Source organism: Ranitomeya imitator, chromosome 5, assembly GCF_032444005.1.
Source record: "Ranitomeya imitator isolate aRanImi1 chromosome 5, aRanImi1.pri, whole genome shotgun sequence".
NCBI classification, from domain to species: Eukaryota; Metazoa; Chordata; class Amphibia; order Anura; family Dendrobatidae; genus Ranitomeya; species Ranitomeya imitator.
In genome coordinates this window covers 26,935,400-26,959,404 of record NC_091286.1, presented here as the reverse complement: position 1 = coordinate 26,959,404, position 24,005 = coordinate 26,935,400, and the positions used below count along the sequence as shown (strand labels likewise).

Genomic DNA, 24,005 nt, shown 5'->3' with positions numbered 1-24,005 from the left:
ACCAGTTCTGCATTCGCGTCCCGGGCTTTATCCTCCGAGTATAGTGGACTTTAGGAGAAGCATTGCTAATAAAATTAAGGAAACATTCTGTCTCTTGCTAAATTATTCATGGCGTCTTCTGCTTCCATTAGCAAAGCAGCAATATTGAGCGATGTGGAGTAGTGGTTGTAAATGTGCTCAGGGGAACTACTGTCCGGACGTTGCAGATAGTCAAGGTTGTCCGGCCCAGAAGAACGAGGAGAAACCTTCAGCTCCCAATTTCTCTTTCTCGTTGTGAGATTATGGACACTGGATAGATAGTATTGTAGTAGATTTATTATCGTACATAGGGGCAGTATTATAGTAGTTATATTCTTGTGCATAGGGGCAGTATTATAGTAGTTATATTCTTGTACATAGGGAACAGTATTATAGTAGTTATATTCTTGTACATAGAGGCAGTATTTTAGTAGTTATATTCTTGTACATAGGGGCAGTAATATAGTAGTTATATTCTTGTATATAGGAGCAGTATTATAGTAGTTATATTCTTGTACATAGGAGCAGTATTATAGTAGTTACATTCTTGTACATAGGGGCAGTATTATAGTAGTTGTATTCTTGTACATAGGAGCAGTATTATAGTAGTTATATTCTTGTATATAGGAGCAGTATTATAGTAGTTATATTCTTGTACATAGGAGCAGTATTATAGTAGTTATATTCTTATACATAGGGGCAGTATTATAGTAGTTATATTCTTGTACATAGGAGCAGTATTTTAGTAGTTATATTCTTGTATATAGGAGCAGTATTATAGTAGTTATATTCTTGTACATAGGGGCAGTATTATAGTAGTTATATTCTTGTATATAGGAGCAGTATTATAGTAGTTATATTCTTGTATATAGGAGCAGTATTATAGTAGTTATATTCTTGTACATAGGAGCAGTATTATTGTAGTTATATTCTTGTACATAGGGGCAGTATTATAGTAGTTATATTCTTGTATATAGGAGCAGTATTATAGTAGTTATATTCTTGTACATAGGAGCAGTATTTTAGTAGTTATATTCTTGTACATAGGAGCAGTATTTTAGTAGTTATATTCTTGTACATAGGAGCAGTATTATAGTAGTTATATTCTTGTACATAGGAGCAGTATTATAGTAGTTATATTCTTGAACATAGGGGGCAGTATTATAGTAGTTATATTCCTGTACATAGGGGCAGTATTATAGTAGTTATATTCTTGAACAGAGGGGCAGTATTATAGTAGTTATATTCTTGTACATAGGAGCAGTATTATAGTAGTTATATTCTTGTATATAGGAGCAGTATTACAGTAGTTATATTCTTGTACATAGGGAGCACTATTATAGTAATTATATTCTTGTATATAGGAGCAGTATTACAGTAGTTATATTCTTGTACATAGGGAGCAGTATTATAGTAGTTATATTCTTGTACATAGGGGCAGTATTATAGCAGTTTTATTCTTGTACATAGGGGCAGTATTATAGTAGTTATATTCTTGTACATAGGAGCAGTATTATAGTAGTTATATTCCTGTACATAGGGGCAGTATTATAGTAGTTATATTCTTGAACAGAGGGGCAGTATTATAGTAGCTATATTCTTGTACATAGGAGCAGTATTATAGTAGTTATATTCTTGTATATAGGAGCAGTATTACAGTAGTTATATTCTTGTACATAGGGAGCAGTATTATAGTAGTTATATTCTTGTATATAGGGGCAGTATTATAGTAGTTATATTCTTGTACATAGGGGCAGTATTATAGTAGTTATATTCTTGTACATAGGGGCAGTATTATAGTAGTTATATTCTTGTACATAGGAGCAGTATTATAGTAGTTATATTCCTGTACATAGGGGCAGTATTATAGTAGTTATATTCTTGAACAGAGGGGCAGTATTATAGTAGCTATATTCTTGTACATAGGAGCAGTATTATAGTAGTTATATTCTTGTATATAGGAGCAGTATTACAGTAGTTATATTCTTGTACATAGGGAGCAGTATTATAGTAGTTATATTCTTGTATATAGGGGCAGTATTATAGTAGTTATATTCTTGTACATAGGGGCAGTATTATAGTAGTTATATTCTTGTACATAGGGGCAGTATTATAGTAGTTATATTCTTGTACATAGGGGCAGTATTATAGTAGTTATATTCTTGTACATAGGGGCAGTATTATAGTAGTTATATTCTTGTACATAGGAGCAGTATTATAGTAGTTACATTCTTGTACATAGGAGCAGTATTATAGTAGTTATATTCTTGTACATAGGAGCAGTATTATAGTAGTTATATTCTTGTACATAGGAGCAGATTATAGTAGTTACATTCTTGTACATAGGAGCAGTATTATAGTAGTTATATTCTTGTACATAGGAGCAGTATTATAGTAGTTATATTCTTGTACATAGGGGCAGTATTATAGTAGTTATATTCTTGTACATAGGAGCAGTATTATAGTAGTTATATTCCTGTACATAGGGGCAGTATTATAGTAGTTATATTCTTGAACAGAGGGGCAGTATTATAGTAGCTATATTCTTGTACATAGGAGCAGTATTATAGTAGTTATATTCTTGTATATAGGAGCAGTATTACAGTAGTTATATTCTTGTACATAGGGAGCAGTATTATAGTAGTTATATTCTTGTATATAGGGGCAGTATTATAGTAGTTATATTCTTGTACATAGGGGCAGTATTATAGTAGTTATATTCTTGTACATAGGGGCAGTATTATAGTAGTTATATTCTTGAACAGAGGGGCAGTATTATAGTAGCTATATTCTTGTACATAGGAGCAGTATTATAGTAGTTATATTCTTGTATATAGGAGCAGTATTACAGTAGTTATATTCTTGTACATAGGGAGCAGTATTATAGTAGTTATATTCTTGTATATAGGGGCAGTATTATAGTAGTTATATTCTTGTACATAGGGGCAGTATTATAGTAGTTATATTCTTGTACATAGGGGCAGTATTATAGTAGTTATATTCTTGTACATAGGAGCAGTATTATAGTAGTTATATTCCTGTACATAGGGGCAGTATTATAGTAGTTATATTCTTGAACAGAGGGGCAGTATTATAGTAGCTATATTCTTGTACATAGGAGCAGTATTATAGTAGTTATATTCTTGTATATAGGAGCAGTATTACAGTAGTTATATTCTTGTACATAGGGAGCAGTATTATAGTAGTTATATTCTTGTATATAGGGGCAGTATTATAGTAGTTATATTCTTGTACATAGGGGCAGTATTATAGTAGTTATATTCTTGTACATAGGGGCAGTATTATAGTAGTTATATTCTTGTACATAGGGGCAGTATTATAGTAGTTATATTCTTGTACATAGGGGCAGTATTATAGTAGTTATATTCTTGTACATAGGAGCAGTATTATAGTAGTTACATTCTTGTACATAGGAGCAGTATTATAGTAGTTATATTCTTGTACATAGGAGCAGATTATAGTAGTTACATTCTTGTACATAGGAGCAGTATTATAGTAGTTATATTCTTGTACATAGGAGCAGTATTATAGTAGTTATATTCTTGTACATAGGGGCAGTATTATAGTAGTTATATTCTTGTACATAGGGGGCAGTATTATAGTAGTTATATTCTTGTACATAGGAGCAGTATTATAGTAGTTATATTCTTGTACATAGGGGCAGTATTATAGTAGTTATATTCTTGTACATAGGAGCAGTATTATAGTAGTTATATTCTTGTACATAGGGGCAGTATTATAGTAGTTATATTCTTGTACATAGGAGCAGTATTATAGTAGTTATATTCTTGTACATAGGAGCAGTATTATAGTAGTTATATTCTTGTACATAGGGGCAGTATTATAGTAGTTATATTCTTGTACATAGGAGCAGTATTATAGTAGTTACATTCTTGTACATAGGAGCAGTATTATAGTAGTTATATTCTTGTACATAGGGGCAGTATTATAGTAGTTTTGGATGTTTTGAGTTGTCATTATGATTTAAAAAGAGAAAACACAGTAGTTTGACAATAAATGGCTTCAATCAACCACTAACCGTAAGTGGAGAAAAGCAAAAATTCTGCAGGGGTATGTAAACATTTGAGCACAACTGTATAGGTGAGTCTGGGACGTTGGTAGAAATCTATTAAAGTTCATACACAGACTCTGAGATAGTTTATCCCAAATCTGTAGTGGGTCACAAATGGTAAAATTATAATAATTTATTGCTTTAATAAACTGTAGTTATTACCTGTGGTGCTGCTCCCTGTAATTTATGTATGGAGTCAGATAGTTGTAGTATCTGACTGTGGGAATATAGGCAGCCTAGTAATTCCTGCACCTTGAGGAAAAAACACACACTGACCCTTTTCTGAATACAGCGATAATGGACTTTTGAGTTATTATGGCTGCTCTAATTAAAGGCAATAGTTTTATACATTTGTTTTAAAAAATGTTGGTGATGTCTTTAATTTTCTTTTGACTCTTGATGTGTTAATAAATCCAGGAATTTTGAAATTTGTACTTTCACAATAGGTGATATTACAGCTCCCCTCCTCCTCCTGTACAATGACTGATAACACTTCTATATACAGTAGATAACACAGGATCCACCATTCACAATAGGTGATGTCACAGCTCACCTCCTCCTGTACAATGACTGATAACACCTCTATATACAGTAGATAATACAGGATCCACCATTCACAATAGGTGATGTCACAGCTCACCTCCTCCTCCTGTACAATGACTGATAACACTTCTATATACAGTAGATAATACAGGATCCACCATTCACAATAGGTGATATTACAGCTCACCTCCTCCTCCTGTACAATGACTGATAACACTTCTATATACAGTAGATAACACAGGATCCACCATTCACAATAGGTGATGTCACAGCTCACCACCTCCTGTACAATGACTGATAACACTTCTATATGCAGTAGATAATACAGGATCCACCATTCACAATAAGTGATGTCACAGCTCACCTCCTCCTCCTGTACAATGACTGATAACACCTCTATATACAGTAGATAATACAGGATCCACCATTCACAATAGGTGATGTCACAGCTCACCTCCTCCTCCTGTACAATGACTGATAACACCTCTATATACAGTAGCTAGCACAGGATCCACCATTCACAATAGGTGATGTCACAGCTCACCTCCTCCTCCTGTACAATGACTGATAACACTTCTATATACAGTAGATAACACAGGATCCACCTTTCACAATAGGTGATGTCACAGCTCACCTCCTCCTGTACAATGACTGATAACACCTCTATATACAGTAGATAATACAGGATCCACCATTCACAATAGGTGATGTCACAGCTCACCTCCTCCTCCTGTACAATGACTGATAACACTTCTATATACAGTAGATAATACAGGATCCACCATTCACAATAGGTGATATTACAGCTCACCTCCTCCTCCTGTACAATGACTGATAACACTTCTATATACAGTAGATAATACAGGATCCACCATTCACAATAGGTGATGTCACAGCTCACCTCCTCCTCCTGTACAATGACTGATAACACTTCTATATACAGTAGATAATACAGGATCCACCATTCACAATAGGTAATATTACAGCTCACCTCCTCCTCCTGTACAATGACTGATAACACTTCTATATACAGTAGATAACACAGGATCCACCATTCACAATAGGTGATGTCACAGCTCACCTCCTCCTCCTGTACAATGACTGATAACACCTCTATGTACAGTAGATAACACAGGATCCACCATTCACAATAGGTGATGTCACAGCTCACCTCCTCCTGTACAATGACTGATAACACCTCTATATACAGTAGATAATACAGGATCCACCATTCACAATAGGTGATGTCACAGCTCACCTCCTCCTCCTGTACAATGACTGATAACACTTCTATATACAGTAGATAATACAAGATCCACCATTCACAATAGGTGATATTACAGCTCACCTCCTCCTCCTGTACAATGACTGATAACACTTCTATATACAGTAGATAACACAGGATCCACCATTCACAATAGGTGATGTCACAGCTCACCACCTCCTGTACAATGACTGATAACACCTCTATATACAGTAGATAACACAGGATCCACCATTCACAATAGGTGATGTCACAGCTCACCTCCTCCTCCTGTACAATGACTGATAACACTTCTATATGCAGTAGATAATACAGGATCCACCATTCACAATAAGTGATGTCACAGCTCACCTCCTCCTCCTGTACAATGACTGATAACACCTCTATATACAGTAGATAACACAGGATCCACCATTCACAATAGGTGATGTCACAGCTCACCTCCTCCTCCTGTACAATGACTGATAACACTTCTATATGCAGTAGATAATACAGGATCCACCATTAACAATAGGTGATGTCACAGCTCACCTCCTCCTCCTGTACAATGACTGATAACACCTCTATATACAGTAGATAATACAGGATCCACCATTCACAATAGGTGATGTCACAGCTCACCTCCTCCTCCTGTACAATGACTGATAACACCTCTATATACAGTAGATAACACAGGACCCACCATTAACAATAGGTGATGTCACAGCTCACCTCCTCCTCCTGTACAATGACTGATAACACCTCTATATACAGTAGATAACACAGGACCCACCATTAACAATAGGTGATGTCACAGCTCACCTCCTCCTCCTGTACAATGACTGATAACACCTCTATATACAGTAGATAACACAGGACCCACCATTAACAATAGGTGATGTCACAGCTCACCTCCTCCTCCTGTACAATGACTGATAACACCTCTATATACAGTAGATAACACAGGACCCACCATTAACAATAGGTGATGTCACAGCTCACCTCCTCCTCCTGTACAATGACTGATAACACCTCTATATACAGTAGATAACACAGGACCCACCATTAACAATAGGTGATGTCACAGCTCACCTCCTCCTCCTGTACAATGACTGATAACACCTCTATATACAGTAGATAACACAGGACCCACCATTAACAATAGGTGATGTCACAGCTCACCTCCTCCTCCTGTACAATGACTGATAACACCTCTATATACAGTAGATAACACAGGATCCACCATTCACAATCGGTGACAGTTCACTTTCTCCCTCTCTGCACAGTGTCCTCTGCACAGGTCACAGAGCATGGCCCCCTCACTCTCCCATAGACGTCTTCTCCCATCTCCATGCTTTGCTTCCATGGTCAGTGCGGCTGTTGTGATCTCTGAGTCCCGTTCCCACCAGTGCAGGCAGATTGCCGCCCAGTATTTCTGCTTTTATGCTACATTTTCTCGGCCTGCGTGTTGCAGGTTCTTGTGTTTTTGGCACCGCTGGGTTAAATGCAGGGATAATTTTAGTAATAAGCACATATATATCAGCCAGTGATTTTCTCAGGGGACCGTTTGGTTCCTGCCCGCGGGGACGCTGCAGATGGTGACATAAAAGGCCCCGGCCCTCATACATGGCCTAGGATCACATGTGCCTTTCTTAATATGGATCCTATGTAGGTGTAATGGCTTTTTATAGAACAATGCGGAGCCTCCGGTGAGTGTGAGGCGGCGTGAAGCCTTCGCTGCCAGCTTTCATTCTTTTGTTTACTTTTTTTCCCTTCCTTCTTCTATTTTGTTATGACAGCATAGTCTAATTTTTTTTAATGACACCATTCAGTATGCAATATTTTGGTAAAAGAATTAATAATAAAATAATATATTACTTTATGGTGTAATGGAGGAAATCAGCTTTTTTTTTTTTTTTAGATTCTGATTTTACTATATAGTCAAAAGGTCTAAAATTCAAGAACCATAAATGTTTAGTTGCCGGGGTCACTATTGCCTACAGCAGTTAAAGGGAACCTGTCACCCCGTTTTTGAAAGATGAGATATAAATAGTGTGAAATAGGGGCAGAGCTGGGCTTTACATTAGTGTCCTTTTGGTGCCTTTATTCCCCCGGGATGCTGCTGAAATACCTTTGTGAAGTGTCCGTTTTGTCCTGTCAGTCAAGTTGGTCAGGTCGAATGGGCGTTGTAAAATAGCGGTTCCTCCCCCACCTCATGCAATTCCCTGCGAAGTTTAGTTCCGCCGTTGGCGTTATGTTTAGCGCTTGCGCAGTGAATTTGCCTCCGGCAATCTGTGGGCAAAGCATAATTGACATCATTGCGCATGCGCGGGCCTTCACTTTAGCCGGGGTGCCCCGGAAGTTGTCATATCGGCAAAGTGTTATTCTGGATGCCGTATCTCATCCCACACTGCGAGCGTAAGTTTTGTGCCAAGATCGCTCGCCTGCCTTACGCTCGCAGTGTGGGATGAGATACGGCATCCAGAATAACACTTTGCCGATATGACAACTTCCGGGGCACCCCGGCTAAAGTGAAGGCCCGCGCATGCGCAATGATGTCAATTATGCTTTGCCCACAGATGGGCAAAACATAATGCGCAGGCGCCGGAGGCAAATTCACTGCGCAGGCGCTAAGAAAAAGCGCGATCTGTGCTATTCACAGATCGCGTTTACGAAAGACAAGCCGAGAATCAGGGGGAGGAACCGCTATTTTACAACGCCCATTCGACCTGACCAACTTGACTGACAGGACAAAACGGACACTTCACAAAGGTATTTCAGCAGCATCCCGGGGGAATAAAGGCACCAAAAGGACACTAATGTAAAGCCCAGCTCTGCCCCTATTTCACACTATTTATATCTCATCTTTCAAAAACGGGGTGACAGGTTCCCTTTAAGGGCTTGGTGTGCTGGGCTTGGAGACATCCCTTAGGCCGGGATTACACATGCGAGAAACATGTCCGTCTCTCGCATGTGAAATCCAAGCTCTGGCGCCAGCACTCCAGAGCGGAGCGTGCGGCTCCATGTGTTCCTATGCGGCCATACGCTCCGCTCCACAGTGCCGGCGCCAGAGCTTGGATTTCACATGCAAGACACGGACGTGTTTCTCGCATGTGTGATCCCGGCCTCATACTGGCAGTGGCAGGCGAGTGGCAGCTCCTGCAGCAAGCAACCGTCACATGGAAGGGGCTCGTATGGTGACCATATAAGCCAGGTGAAGGGGGCTTAATACTGCCTCTGAGGTGTGCCTTACTACTGCCCAATAATTGTGATATTAATCTGTGGTACATTCCTGCTCATTTACATTGCCATTAATCCTGCTCATAAACTGTACCTCAGTCCTGCCTGTAAACTCTGTCACAGTCCTGTCGTAAACTGTACCTCAGTCCTGCCAGTAAACTGTACCTCAGTCCTGCCCATAAACTGTACCACAGTCCTGACCGTAAACTGTACCTCAGTCCTGCCCGTAAACTGTACCTCAGTCCTGCCCATAAACTGTACCTCAGTCCTGCCCGTAAACTGTACCTCAGTCCTGCCCATAAACTGTACCACAGTCCTGACCGTAAACTGTACCTCAGTCCTGCCCGTAAACTGTACCTCAGTCCTGCCCGTAAACTGTACCTCAGTCCTGCCCGTAAACTGTACCTCAGTCTTGCCCGTAAACTGTACCTCAGTCCTGCCCGTAAACTGTACCTCAGTCCTGCCCGTAAACTGTACCTCAGTCCTGCCCATAAACTGTACCTCAGTCCTGCCCGTAAACTGTACCTCAGTCTTGCCCGTAAACTGTACCTCAGTCCTGCCCGTAAACTGTACCTCAGTCCTGCCCGTAAACTGTACCTCAGTCTTGCCCGTAAACTGTACCTCAGTCCTGCCCGTAAACTGTACCTCAGTCTTGTCCGTAAACTGTACCTCAGTCCTGCCTGTATTATGTATCTCAGTTTTGCCCGTAAACTGTACCTCAGTCCTGCCCGTAAACTGTACCTCAGTCCTGCCCGTAAACTGTACCTCAGTCCTGCCCGTAAACTGTACCTCAGTCCTGCCCATAAACTGTACCTCATTTTTACCCGTAAACTGTTCCTCAGTCCTGCCCGTAAACTGTACCTCAGTCCTGCCCGTAAACTGTACCTCAGTCTTACCCATAAACTGTACCTCAGTCTTGTCCGTAAACTGTACCTCAGTCCTGCCTGTATTATGTATCTCAGTTTTGCCCGTAAACTGTACCTCAGTCCTGCCCGTAAACTGTACCTCAGTCCTGCCCGTAAACTGTACCTCAGTCCTGCCTGTAAACTGTACTTCAGTCCTGCCTGTAAACTGTACCTCAGTCCTGCCTGTAAACTGTACTTCAGTCCTGCCCGTAAACTGTACCTCAGTCTTGCCCTTAAACTGTACCTCAGTCCTGCCCGTAAACTGTACCTCAGTCCTGGCCATAAACTGTACCTCACTCCTGCCCGTAAAATGTACCTCTGTCCTGCCCATAAACTGTACTTCAGTCCTGCCCATAAACTGTACCTCAGTCCTGGCCATAAACTGTACTTCAGTCCTGCCCGTAAACTGTACCTCAGTCCTGGCCATAAACTGTACCTCAGTCCTGCCTGTAAATGTACCTCTGTCCTGCCCATAAACTGTACCTCAGTCCTGCCTGTAAATGTACCTCTGTCCTGCCCATAAACTGTACCTCAGTCCTGCCAGTAAACTGTACCTCAGTCCTGGCCATAAACTGTACCTCAGTCCTGCCCATAAACTGTGCCTCAGTCCTTCCTGTAAATGTACCTCAGTCCTGGCCATAAACTGTACCTCAGTCCTGCCTGTAAATGTACCTCTGTCCTGCCCATAAACTGTACCTCAGTCCTGCCAGTAAACTGTACCTCAGTCCTGGCCATAAACTGTGCCTCAGTCCTTCCTGTAAATGTACCTCAGTCCTGGCCATAAACTGTACCTCAGTCCTGCCAGTAAACTGTACCTCAGTCCTGCCTGTAAATGTACCTCAGTCCTGCCCATAAACTGTGCCTCAGTCCTTCCTGTAAACTGTGCCACAGTCCTGACCGTAAGGCTACTTTCACACTAGCGTCGGATTCGGCCCGATGCATTGCGTTGGGCCGAGATTCTGACGCTAGCGTTTGTTGTGCCGCACAACAGGTGCAGCGGATGCATTTCTCTGACGCATCCGCTGCCCCATTGTAAGGTGCGGGGAGGTGGGGGCGGAGTTCGCAATGCGTCGGTAATGTAACTCTATGGGGCAAAAACGCATCCTGCAAACAACTTTGCAGGATGCGTTTTTTCCCCTAAACTACGCATTGCGACGTATTAAAAAAAAACGCCAGTGTGAAAGTAGCCTTAACTGTACCTAAGTCCTGCCTGTAAACTGTCAATATTTTCGCATTAGGATTACAGGCGTTGTCTGTACACACTATACCTATTAAACTCTGCTATTAATGACTGGCACTGAATGTGTTAATTCCGCGTGTATTTAGCCTATGGCCCTGTATAGATCACACTGCCCTCCTTCTACAAATAGAGCTTTACGGTCGCCTTTGTTCCTCTCTCTCATTAGAGAAATGATTATCCGAGTTGTAAAAATTAATAACTTGTGCCCCATCAGGACTGCCCTATATCCCATCAGGACTGCCCTATATCCCATCAGGACTGCCCTATATCCCATCAGGACTGCCTTCTATCCCATCAGGACTGCCTTCTATCCCATCAGGACTGCCCTATATCCCATCAGGACTGCCTTATATCCCATCAGGACTGCCTTAGATCCCATCAGGACTGCCCTATGTCCCATCAGGACTGCCTTATATCCCATCAGGACTGCCCTATATCCCATCAGGACTGCCCTATATCCCATCAGGACTGCCTTATATCCCATCAGGACTGCCCTATATCCCATCAGGACTGCCCTATGTCCCATCAGGACTGCCTTCTATCCCATCAGGACTGCCTTCTATCCCATCAGGACTGCCCTATATCCCATCAGGACTGCCTTATATCCCATCAGGACTGCCTTATATCCCATCAGGACTGCCCTATATCCCATCAGGACTGCCCTATATTCCATCAGGACTGCCCTATATCCCATCAGGACTGCCCTATATCCCATCAGGACTGCCTTATATCCCATCAGGACTGCCTTATATCCCATCAGGACTGCCCTATATCCCACCAGGACTGCCCTATATCCCATCAGGACTGCCTTATATCCCATCAGGACTGCCTTATATCCCATCAGGACTGCCCTATATCCCATCAGGACTTCCTTATATCCCATCAGGACTGCCCTATATCCCATCAGGACTGCCCTATATCCCATCAGGACTACCTTCTATCCCATCAGGACTGCCCTATATCCCATCAGGACTGCCTTATATCCCATCAGGACTGCCCTATATCCCACCAGGACTGCCCTATATCCCATCAGGACTGCCTTATATCCCATCAGGACTGCCCTATATCCCATCAGGACTGCCTTATATCCCATCAGGACTGCCTTATATCCCATCAGGACTGCCTTATATCCCATCAGGACTGCCCTATATCCCATCAGGACTGCCCTATATTCCATCAGGACTGCCCTATATCCCATCAGGACTGCCCTATATCCCATCAGGACTGCCTTATATCCCATCAGGACTGCCTTATATCCCATCAGGACTGCCCTATATCCCACCAGGACTGCCCTATATCCCATCAGGACTGCCTTATATCCCATCAGGACTGCCTTATATCCCATCAGGACTGCCCTATATCCCATCAGGACTTCCTTATATCCCATCAGGACTGCCCTATATCCCATCAGGACTGCCCTATATCCCATCAGGACTACCTTCTATCCCATCAGGACTGCCCTATATCCCATCAGGACTGCCTTATATCCCATCAGGACTGCCCTATATCCCACCAGGACTGCCCAATATCCCATCAGGACTGCCCTATATCCCATCAGGACTGCCTTATATCCCATCAGGACTGCCTTATATCCCATCAGGACTGCCATATATCCCATCAGGACTGCCTTATATCCCATCAGGACTGCCCTATATCCCATCAGGACTGCCTTATATCCCATCAGGACTGCCCTATATCCCATCAGGACTGCCCTATATCCCATCAGGACTGCCCTATATCCCATCAGGACTGCCTTATATCCCATCAGGACTGCCCTATATCCCACCAGGACTGCCCTATATCCCATCAGGACTGCCTTATATCCCATCAGGACTGCCTTATATCCCATCAGGACTGACCTATATCCCATCAGGACTTCCTTATATCCCATCAGGACTGCCCTATATCCCATCAGGACTGCCCTATATCCCATCAGGACTACCTTCTATCCCATCAGGACTGCCCTATATCCCATCAGGACTGCCTTATATCCCATCAGGACTGCCCTATATCCCACCAGGACTGCCCTATATCCCATCAGGACTGCCCTATATCCCATCAGGACTACCTTCTATCCCATCAGGACTGCCCTATATCCCACCAGGACTGCCCTATATCCCACCAGGACTGCCCTATATCCCACCAGGACTGCCCTATATCCCATCAGGACTGCCCTATATCCCATCAGGACTGCCTTCTATCCCATCAGGACTGCCTTCTATCCCATCAGGACTGCCCTATATCCCATCAGGACTGCCCTATATCCCATCAGGACTGCCTTATATCCCATCAGGACTGCCTTATATCCCATAAGGACTGCCCTATGTCCCATCAGGACTGCCTTATATCCCATCAGGACTGCCCTATGTCCCATCAGGACTGCCTTATATCCCATCAGGACTGCCTTCTATCCCATCAGGACTGCCTTATATCCCATCAGGACTGCCCTATATCCCATCAGGACTGCCTTATATCCCATCAGGACTGCCTTATATCCCATCAGGACTGCCTTATATCCCATCAGGACTGCCCTATATCCCATCAGGACTGCCCTATATTCCATCAGGACTGCCCTATATCCCATCAGGACTGCCCTATATCCCATCAGGACTGCCTTATATCCCATCAGGACTGCCTTGTATCCCATCAGGACTGCCTTATATCCCATCAGGACTGCCCAATATCCCACCAGGACTGCCCTATATCCCATCAGGACTGCCCTATATCCCATCAGGACTGCCCTATATCCCATCAGGACTGCCTTATATCCCATCAGGACTGCCTTATATCCCATCAGGACTGCCTTATATCCCATCAGGACTGCCCTATATCCCATCAGGACTTCCTTATATCCCATCAGGACTGCCCTATATCCCATCAGGACTGCCCTATATCCCATCAGGACTACCTTCTATCCCATCAGGACTGCCCTATATCCCATCAGGACTGCCTTATATCCCATCAGGACTGCCCTATATCCCACCAGGACTGCCCTATATCCCATCAGGACTGCCCTATATCCCATCAGGACTGCCTTATATCCCATCAGGACTGCCTTATATCCCATCAGGACTGCCATATATCCCATCAGGACTGCCTTATATCCCATCAGGACTGCCCTATATCCCATCAGGACTGCCTTATATCCCATCAGGACTGCCCTATATCCCATCAGGACTGCCCTATATCCCATCAGGACTGCCCTATATCCCATCAGGACTGCCTTATATCCCATCAGGACTGCCTTGTATCCCATCAGGACTGCCTTATATCCCATCAGGACTGCCTTGTATCCCACCAGGACTGCCCTATATCCCATCAGGACTGCCTTATATCCCATCAGGACTGCCTTATATCCCATCAGGACTGCCCTATATCCCATCAGGACTTCCTTATATCCTATCAGGACTGCCCTATATCCCATCAGGACTTCCCTATATCCCATCAGGACTACCTTCTATCCCATCAGGACTGCCCTATATCCCATCAGGACTGCCTTATATCCCATCAGGACTGCCCTATATCCCACCAGGACTGCCCTATGTCCCATCAGGACTGCCGTATATCCCATCAGGACTGCCATATATCCCATCAGGACTGCCTTATATCCCATCAGGACTGCCCTATATCCCATCAGGACTGCCTTATATCCCATCAGGACTGCCCTATATCCCATCAGGACTGCCCTATATCCCATCAGGACTGCCCTATATCCCATCAGGACTGCCTTATATCCCATCAGGACTGCCTTATATCCCATCAGGACTGCCCTATGTCCCATCAGGACTGCCTTATATCCCATCAGGACTGCCCTATGTCCCATCAGGACTGCCTTATATCCCATCAGGACTGCCTTCTATCCCATCAGGACTGCCTTATATCCCATCAGGACTGCCTTATATCCCATCAGGACTGCCTTATATCCCATCAGGACTGCCTTATATCCCATCAGGACTGCCCTATATCCCATCAGGACTTCCTTATATCCTATCAGGACTGCCCTATATCCCATCAGGACTGCCCTATATCCCATCAGGACTACCTTCTATCCCATCAGGACTGCCCTATATCCCATCAGGACTGCCTTCTATCCCATCAGGACTGCCCTATATCCCATCAGGACTGCCTTATATCCCATCAGGACTGCCCTATATCCCATCAGGACTGCCCAATATCCCATCAGGACTACCTTCTATCCCATCAGGACTGCCCTATATCCCATCAGGACTGCCTTCTATCCCATCAGGACTGCCCTATATCCCATCAGGACTGCCTTATATCCCATCAGGACTGCCTTATATCCCATCAGGACTGCCCTATATCCCATCAGGACTGCCCTATATCCCATCAGGACTGCCCTATATTCCATCAGGACTGCCCTATATCCCATCAGGACTGTCTTATATCCCATCAGGACTGCCTTATATCCCATCAGGACTGCCTTATATCCCATCAGGACTGCCTTATATCCCACCAGGACTGCCCTATATCCCACCAGGACTGCCCTATATCCCATCAGGACTGCCTTATATCCCATCAGGACTGCCTTATATCCCACCAGGACTGCCCTATATCCCATCAGGACTGCCTTATATCCCATCAGGACTGCCTTATATCCCATCAGGACTGCCCTATATCCCATCAGGACTACCTTCTATCCCATCAGGACTGCCCTATATCCCATCAGGACTGCCTTATATCCCATCAGGACTGCCCTATATCCCACCAGGACTGCCCTATATCCCATCAGGACTGCCCTATATCCCATCAGGACTACCTTCTATCCCATCAGGACTGCCCTATATCCCACCAGGACTGCCCTATGTCCCATCAGGACTGCCCTATATCCCATCAGGACTGCCCTATATCCCATCATGACTGCCTTATATCCCATCAGGACTGCCTTATATCCCATCAGGACTGCCTTATATCCCATCAGGACTGCCCTATATCCCACCAGGACTGCCCTATATCCCATCAGGACTGCCTTATATCCCATCAGGACTGCCTTATATCCCATCAGGACTGCCCTATATCCCATCAGGACTTCCTTATATCCCATCAGGACTGCCCTATATCCCATCAGGACTGCCCTATATCCCATCAGGACTACCTTCTATCCCATCAGGACTGCCCTATATCCCATCAGAACTGCCTTATATCCCACCAGGACTGCCCTATATCCCATCAGGACTGCCTTATATCCCATCAGGACTGCCCTATATCCCATCAGGACTGCCCTATATCCCATCAGGACTGCCTTCTATCCCATCAGGACTGCCCTATATCCCATCAGGACTGCCCTATATCCCATCAGGACTGCCTTCTATCCCATCAGGACTGTCCTATATCCCATCAGGACTGCCTTATATCCCATCAGGACTGCCCTATATCCCATCAGGACTGCCTTATATCCCATACATTCAGGAGGGTCCCTCATAATAAACATCCAGACAGACAAGACTTTTATTGACCGTCATAAAGTCTCAGCTCTTGGAGACATATGCACAAGTCACACAGCAAATCACCGCTCACCTGCTTCCTTCATCCCACTTGAAAGGATTTGATTAAAAAAAGATGGATGAGTGGTGGGTAAATAGTGGAAGCCCGAGCTGTGATGTCTCCACATGAGGAAACCTATTAGCACCTCTCTTGTACTAAGAAATGAAGCTGAGTACATAAAAAATGAAAATGTATGGTGTGAAACCCACATGTATGTATATTATACCCATCCGCACAAAAATCTATCATTCTACTGCTGGTCATCATAACTCTTAAGTCTCTAAAGTAGCACTCTAGAAGAGCATTTTATATTTTGTAATGTTTATGCAAAACCCAGGATCCCTCTCCCCAACCACATTATCCTATATATCGCTCCAATTCATCTATAAAAATGAAGCAACTTTGCAAAGCTACAATTTTGTGTATACAATTCTTAAAGGGATTCTCCTAGAATGTAATAAAATGGCCCTCGTCAATTATTTCAAACAGCAGCCTGTCCTAGTTGCGTACCAGCACGGACTGCAATCTGAAGAAATACAGCTGCTGAGATCTGTGTCACAACTGACAGAGGAGCTGTATCGTAATCACACACATACCTCTGTCAGCTGAGGATAAGGCCTGTCACGGGAGAACAACTAAATCTCCTCAACTGTCTGAGCACAAAGGAATTTTTCTACAGCCTCACACCTCTGTGCTGCGCAGCTAGCCAAGATTTATGGCTTAACCTGTCATAGCCGTTCTGTGGAAGCTCATTGGTATGTGTGCTTACAATTCAGCTCCTATGTCAGTTGAGACACAGGTCACAGGAGTTGTGTTTCTTCAGACTGCACATGTAACTAGGACAGGCTGTTCTTTGAATTACATGAAGGGTGCCTTATCACATTCTTGGAGAACCCTGTGAAACAGACTTATATCTGTTTGGTTACAGACTACAAAAATACCTTGTGTAGTCTGATCCTTTAGAAATACTCCCTTCTATTTGTCCTTAAAGGAGTTGTTCACTACTTGGACAGGCCCATCTCATTCGCAATGTTTGGCCCCGTTATATTCGCCTCCTGTCCTGGAACCATTCCTCGCATTTCCGGGGCTCACGTGAGGTTGTTATGATACAGGAGCAGTGCTCCCAATTAGCTCCAGCTGAGCCCCGGGATGGCGAGTCTTGGCACCACTGTAACAGCGGAATGAGAATGGGTTGTCCAAGTAGTATACATCCCCCTTTCACTTTTTCTAACATACAGTTGATAGTTCAATAACAATCATACAGGCGTCAACTCTGCGGCCAATGAGTCAGACTACAGGATTTGTTTGTAGTCTATAACCAAGGGGACACAAAATTCTGAATAAGAACTGTATACAGAAGATGGTTGTTGTGCATATTTGCTCCATTTTGGATCTTCAATGCATGTACAATAGAAAATGGGTCAACTTTGCAGTTCTCCCATGTTTTGTATACAGCTCCTTTACAGACCTATGTGTCTCCATGGTAGCAGACTACAAACAAACCCTGTGTAGTCTGACCCTGGAGTCTTACTTCCTTCTAGGAGTATGTATTAAAATCCGGACCCCCACACCTGTTTCAGTCCCTGGACATTGTTTCTGTAAAGCATAGGACTTAGTGCTCTAGTAATATGCTGTATGTATTATAATTATATTGACTATTTTTTTGTCTTCCCAGTTGTTTCGGGAAGTCCGAATAATGAAGATCTTAAATCACCCGAACATTGGTAAGATGTCTACTTAATGTCAGGGTTTATTTCTATATTATTATATTTTTAGTTGTAGTTTTTAATTTAATGTAAATACCTGTCTATTTAATGTATTATCTATCTATCTATCTATTAATGTATCATCTATCTATCAATCTTCTATCTATCAATCTTCTATCATCTATCTATCATCTATCTATTTATTATCTATCTGTCTCTTATCTATCTATCTCACAAAATTAGGATATCATCAAAAAGTTAATTTATTTCAGTTCTTCAAAACAAACAGTAAAACTCATATATTATATAGAGTCATTACACACAGAGTGATCTATTTCAAGTGTTTATTTCTGTTAATGTTGATGATTATGGCTTACAGCCAATGAAAACCCCAAAGTCATTATCTCAGTAAAATAAAATTATTAACAAAAAAACCCTGCAAAGGCTTCCTAAGCGTTTTTAAAGGGCCTTTAGTCTGTTTCAGTAGCTCCACAATCATGGGGAAGACTGCTGACTTGACAGATCTCCAGAAGGCAGTCACTGACACACTCAACAAGCAGGGTAAGCCACAAAAGAGCATAGCTATAGAAGCTTGCTGTTCACAGATTTCTGTATCCAAGCATATTAATGGAAAGTTGAGTGGAAGGAAAAAGTGTGATAGAAAAAGGTGCACAAGCAAGCGGGATAACCGCAGCCTTGAAAGGATTGTTAAGAAAAGGCCATTCAAAAATTTGGGAAGATTCACAAGGAGTGGACTGCTGCTGGAGTCATTGCTTCAAGAGCCTCCACACACAGACGTATCCAGGACATGGGCTACAAGTGTCGCCTTCCTTGTGTCAGCCACTTATGACCAATAGACAACGCCAGAAGCGTCTTACCTGGGCCAAGGAGGAAAAGAACTGAACTGTTGTCAGTGGTCCAAGGTGTTGTTTTCAGATGAACACCAGCTTGAAAAATATTTGTAAAATCTGAAATGTTGGCTTACTGAAATGTATGTTCAGTAAATGCACTCAATACTTGGTCGAGGCTCCTTTTGCATCAATTACTGCATCAATGCGGCGTGGCATGGAGGCGATCAGCCTGTGGCATTGCTGAGGGGTTATAGAAGCCCAGGTTGCTTTGATAGCAGCCTTCAGCTCGTCTGCATTGTTGGGTCTGGTGTCTCATCTTCCTCTTGACAATACTCCATAGATTCTCTATGGGGTTAAGGTCAGGCGAGTTTGCTGCCAATCAAGCCCAGTGATACTGTTGTTTTTACACCAGGTATTGGTACTTTTGGCAGTGTGGACAGGTGCCAAGTCCTGATGGAGATTGAAATTTCCCTCTCCAAAAATATTGTCGGCAGAGGGAAGCATGAAGGGCTCTAAAATTTCCTGGTAGACGGCTGCGCTGACTTTGGTCTTGATAGAACACAGTGGACCTACACCAGCAGATGACATGGCTCCCCAAACCATCACTGACTGTGGAGACTTCACACAAGACCTCCAGCAGCTTGGATTGTGGCCTCTCCACTCTTCATCCAGACTCTGGGAGCTTGATTTCCAAATTAAATGCAAAATTTACTTTCATCTGAAAACAACACCTTGGACCACTGACAACAGTCCAGTTCTTTTTCTTCTTGGCCAAGGTAAGACGCTTCTGGCCTTGTCTATTGGTCATGAGTGGCCGGACACAAGGAATGCGACACTTGTAGCCCATGTCCTGGAGACCTCTGTGTGCGGTGGCTCTTGAAGCAATGACTCTGTCAAGTCAGCAGTCTTCCCCATGATTGTGGAGCTACTGAAACAGACTAAGGGGCCTTTTTAAACACTTAGGAAGCCTTTGCAGGTGTTTTTTGTTAACTATTCTATCTATCTATCTATCTCTCCTTCTACTAATTCATGTTTCTCGTTCTTTCAGTGAAACTCTTTGAAGTCATAGAAACAGAGAAGACGTTGTACCTAATAATGGAATACGCCAGCGGGGGTGAGTCTGTTCATCAAACATGTGCACACCGTGTCGGTTCACAGATTGGACAAACCTTATGTATCCTTCTCCCAACAACATTGCTGGACCTCGATAGTGACCCCTGGATTGCAGGATGAATGTCATGCTACTTTTCTCACCTTGGGTATATTATGGACGGCGGCCGCGCTGTTACTTTTCGCCATCAGTCACCATTTAGTTTGTACAGGATTCTACAGATGGTGAATGTGAACGCTGCCTGAACTGCAGAGCTGAAGTCCTCGTGCATCGCTTCTGGTACAGTCAGGTTACTGTAATATTATAATTTTAATTATTTTTTAATCTGTCATTCTTTTTTTATCTGGAAATTTTTCGCTTATCAATATGACTTGATTTCTGACCACCGTATGATCTTATTGGCAGTTTGTTAGTGGAAGAGGCTCCCCGATTAGTCTGTGCATTAAAAATAGAAATAACTCAATTAATAACATAAAAATCCTTTTTCTCCATCCAGTAGCTTTTCTTCATGACTTCGACTATTTCACTTTTTTTTTTTAATTATCTAAAGGGGTGAAATATCTTGTGCTAAATGATTTGGTAACATAACTTTATAGCAGTTCAAGCTCTGAATTTGTAAAACAAGACTCCAAATTCCCTGCAGTCACCACCAGGGGGAGCTGAGGAGCTAACTGCATACTGATTGTACATAGGAATAAATAGGTTAAAGGGGTTGTCCGGGCTTATGATATTGAGGACTTTTGCTTAGGTTAGGGCATCAGTATCAGATGAGTAGGGATCCAACACTCAGTCTCCCGACTGATCAATTGTTTTCAGCAACCATTGCACGGCTGTCTGATATTGATGAACTATTTTAAACAACCCCTTTAAATTGTACTTGCCTTGTCACACTAGAAAAACATAGTCGTGTTGTCCACATCCACCAAAACAATTAAAATTTTCTTTTGGTGCACATACTAGTGTAAAATGTCCAGGGTTTGCCCTGAGTCTCATGATCTATAAGTTGCCATCCACTTATTGGTTTCTCTTGATCAACATTCTGTTGGCACTATAGGTGCTAGAACTTCCTTTCCCCTCACACTTCTCAGCGTGTATTGAACCTACTGTTGTCCAATGGCTTTCCCGCAGTGAACTTAAAACATCTCCTCTGTTCTGTCTGTAAGCAGAAAGGACAGGAGAACAAGCGCAGAGAGAAAAGAACCACAACAACTTCCAGGCAGAAGACAAAACCCACCTCCACTTCCTGTAGAGCACGATAAGGACCTGCCCCCGTTTCCTGTAGAGCGCAATAAAGACCTGCCCCTACTTCCTGTAGAGCTTGACACAGACTCACCTGCACTTCCTGTAGAGGACATGCCCCTACTTCCTGTAGAGAAGGACAAATACTTACCCCCACTTCCTGTAGAGGACATGCCCCTACTTCCTGTAGAGAAGGACAAAGACACCCCCACTTCCTGTAGAGGACATGCCCCTACTTCGTGTAGAGGACAAATACCCCCACTTCCTGTAGAGGAGCTGTCCCTACTTCCTGTAGAGAAGGACAAATACTCACCCCCACTTCTTGTAGAGGACATGCCCCTACTTGCTGTAGAGAAGGACAAAGACTCACCCCCACCTCCTGTAGAGGACCTGCCCCTACTTCCTGTAGAGAAGGACAAATACTCGCCGCCACTTCCTGCAGAGGACATTCCCCTACTTCCTGTAGAGGACAAATACTCACCCCCACTTCCTGTAGATGACATGTCCCTACTTCCTGTAGAGAAGGGCAAATACTCACCCCCACTTCCTGTAGATGACATGTCCCTACTTCCTTTAGAGAAGGACAAATACTCGCCCCCACTTCCTGCAGAGGCCATGCCACTACTTCCTGTAGAGAAGGACATATACTCACCCCACTTCCTGCAGAGGACATTCCCCTACTTCCTGTAGAGGACAAATACTCACCCCACTTCCTGCAGAGGACATTCCCCTACTTCCTGTAGAGGACAAATACTCACCCCACTTCCTGCAGAGGACATTCCCCTACTTCCTGTAGAGGACAAATACTCACCCCCACTTCCTGTAGATGACATGTCCCTACTTCCTGTAGAGAAGGACAAATACTCCCACTTCCTGTAGAGGACCTGCCCCTACTTCCTGTAGAGAAGGACAAATACTCGCCCCCACTTCCTGCAGAGAACCTGCCCCTACTTCCTGTAGAGAAGGACAAATACCCCACTTCCTGCAGAGGACCTGCCCCTACTTCCTGTAGAGAAGGACAAATACTCACCCCCACTTCCTGCAGAGGACCTGCCCCTACTTCCTATAGAGAAGGACAAATACTCGCCCCCACTTCCTGCAGAGGACATGCCCCTACTTCCTGTGGAGAAGGACAAATACTCGCCCCACTTCTTGTAGAGGACATGCCCCTACTTCCTGTGGAGAAGGACAAATACTTGCCCCACTTCCTGTAGAGGACCTGCCCCTACTTCCTGTAGAGGACAAATACTCGCCCCACTTCGTGTAGAGGACCTGTCCCTACTTCCTGTAGAGAAGGACAAATGCTCACCCCACTTCCTGTAGAGGACCTGTCCCTACTTCCTGTAGAGAAGGACAAAGACTCACCCCCACTTCCTGTAGAGCGTGACTCTTCCTGTAATCCAGCTCGATTTGTCTGCTCCCAGAAAGCAGTGCATGTTTCTGGGAAAAGGAAGCCATGTTTACTCTTCCCTCTAGTGCATGTAAGCCAGGAAGATCAAAAGAAGAGGCCGGGTATAAGCCGCTTACATTTTGTCTACTCTGTGAGCTCAGCCATATTTTGGGAGGAATCTTTAGCACCAATAGTACCGAATAGATGGAATAACCTTACCTGAAGTATTAGTGACAGTACCAGCAATGGTTCCAGCATTAGTAGTAACGGTCATGAAGGCATCACCATGAACCCTGTGATTATCTGATCATGAGATATATATATATATCACTATTACTTGCCATAAATATCTTTTTTTCCCCCTAAATTCCTCCGTTCTCTTAAATCTGGCGTCGTTTTTCTTTTGTTTCTGCTCTTTTCCATTCTTGAGATATGGACGCTTCTTCCTGGTCTATAAATCTGGTATTTTTATCCAATTGGGCATGGTCGTCAAGGCCACACCCATAGAGAAGTTATGGAGACCACACCCACTTGTATAACAAAGCTAGCTTAATATACAGGGATGAGAGGGCCATATCTCTGGAACGGAGAGGGTCAGGAAGAAACGAAAAACATCGCCGGATTCAAAAGACCAGCGCCATTTACACCTTGAGAATAATCTGATCACAAAGTATCTGGTGATCATCTGTGATCGATGGGATATCTGTCAGTAAGTGTACGCTTTCCCTGCAGTGCCCCCACAGGAGAAAAGAAGCATTACACTGTGCTCATGAAAATATATGGGTTGTATGTGTGTAATGTGAGACAGACTGAGAGACGACTCTCAGATCTGGCCAAAAGATGAAACAAGGACACCCCCCTCCTCTATTAATCTGACAATTATTTTAACCATACGGCTTAATATAGGGGCAGAAACCCAGATTC

General features: G+C 43.5%; 1 protein-coding gene across 2 annotated transcripts in view; it reads left to right on the top strand.

Moving 5' to 3' along the window:
• Nucleotides 1-24,005, top strand: part of MARK1 (microtubule affinity regulating kinase 1) — a 165,594-nt gene that overhangs the window by 96,906 nt on the left and 44,683 nt on the right. For both annotated transcript variants that reach the window (XM_069768471.1, XM_069768472.1), the window contains exons 4-5: nt 18,460-18,508; nt 20,390-20,455. In XM_069768471.1, coding sequence (XP_069624572.1) covers nt 18,460-18,508; nt 20,390-20,455 — 115 coding nt within the window. The remainder of the gene's footprint in view (nt 1-18,459; nt 18,509-20,389; nt 20,456-24,005) is intronic.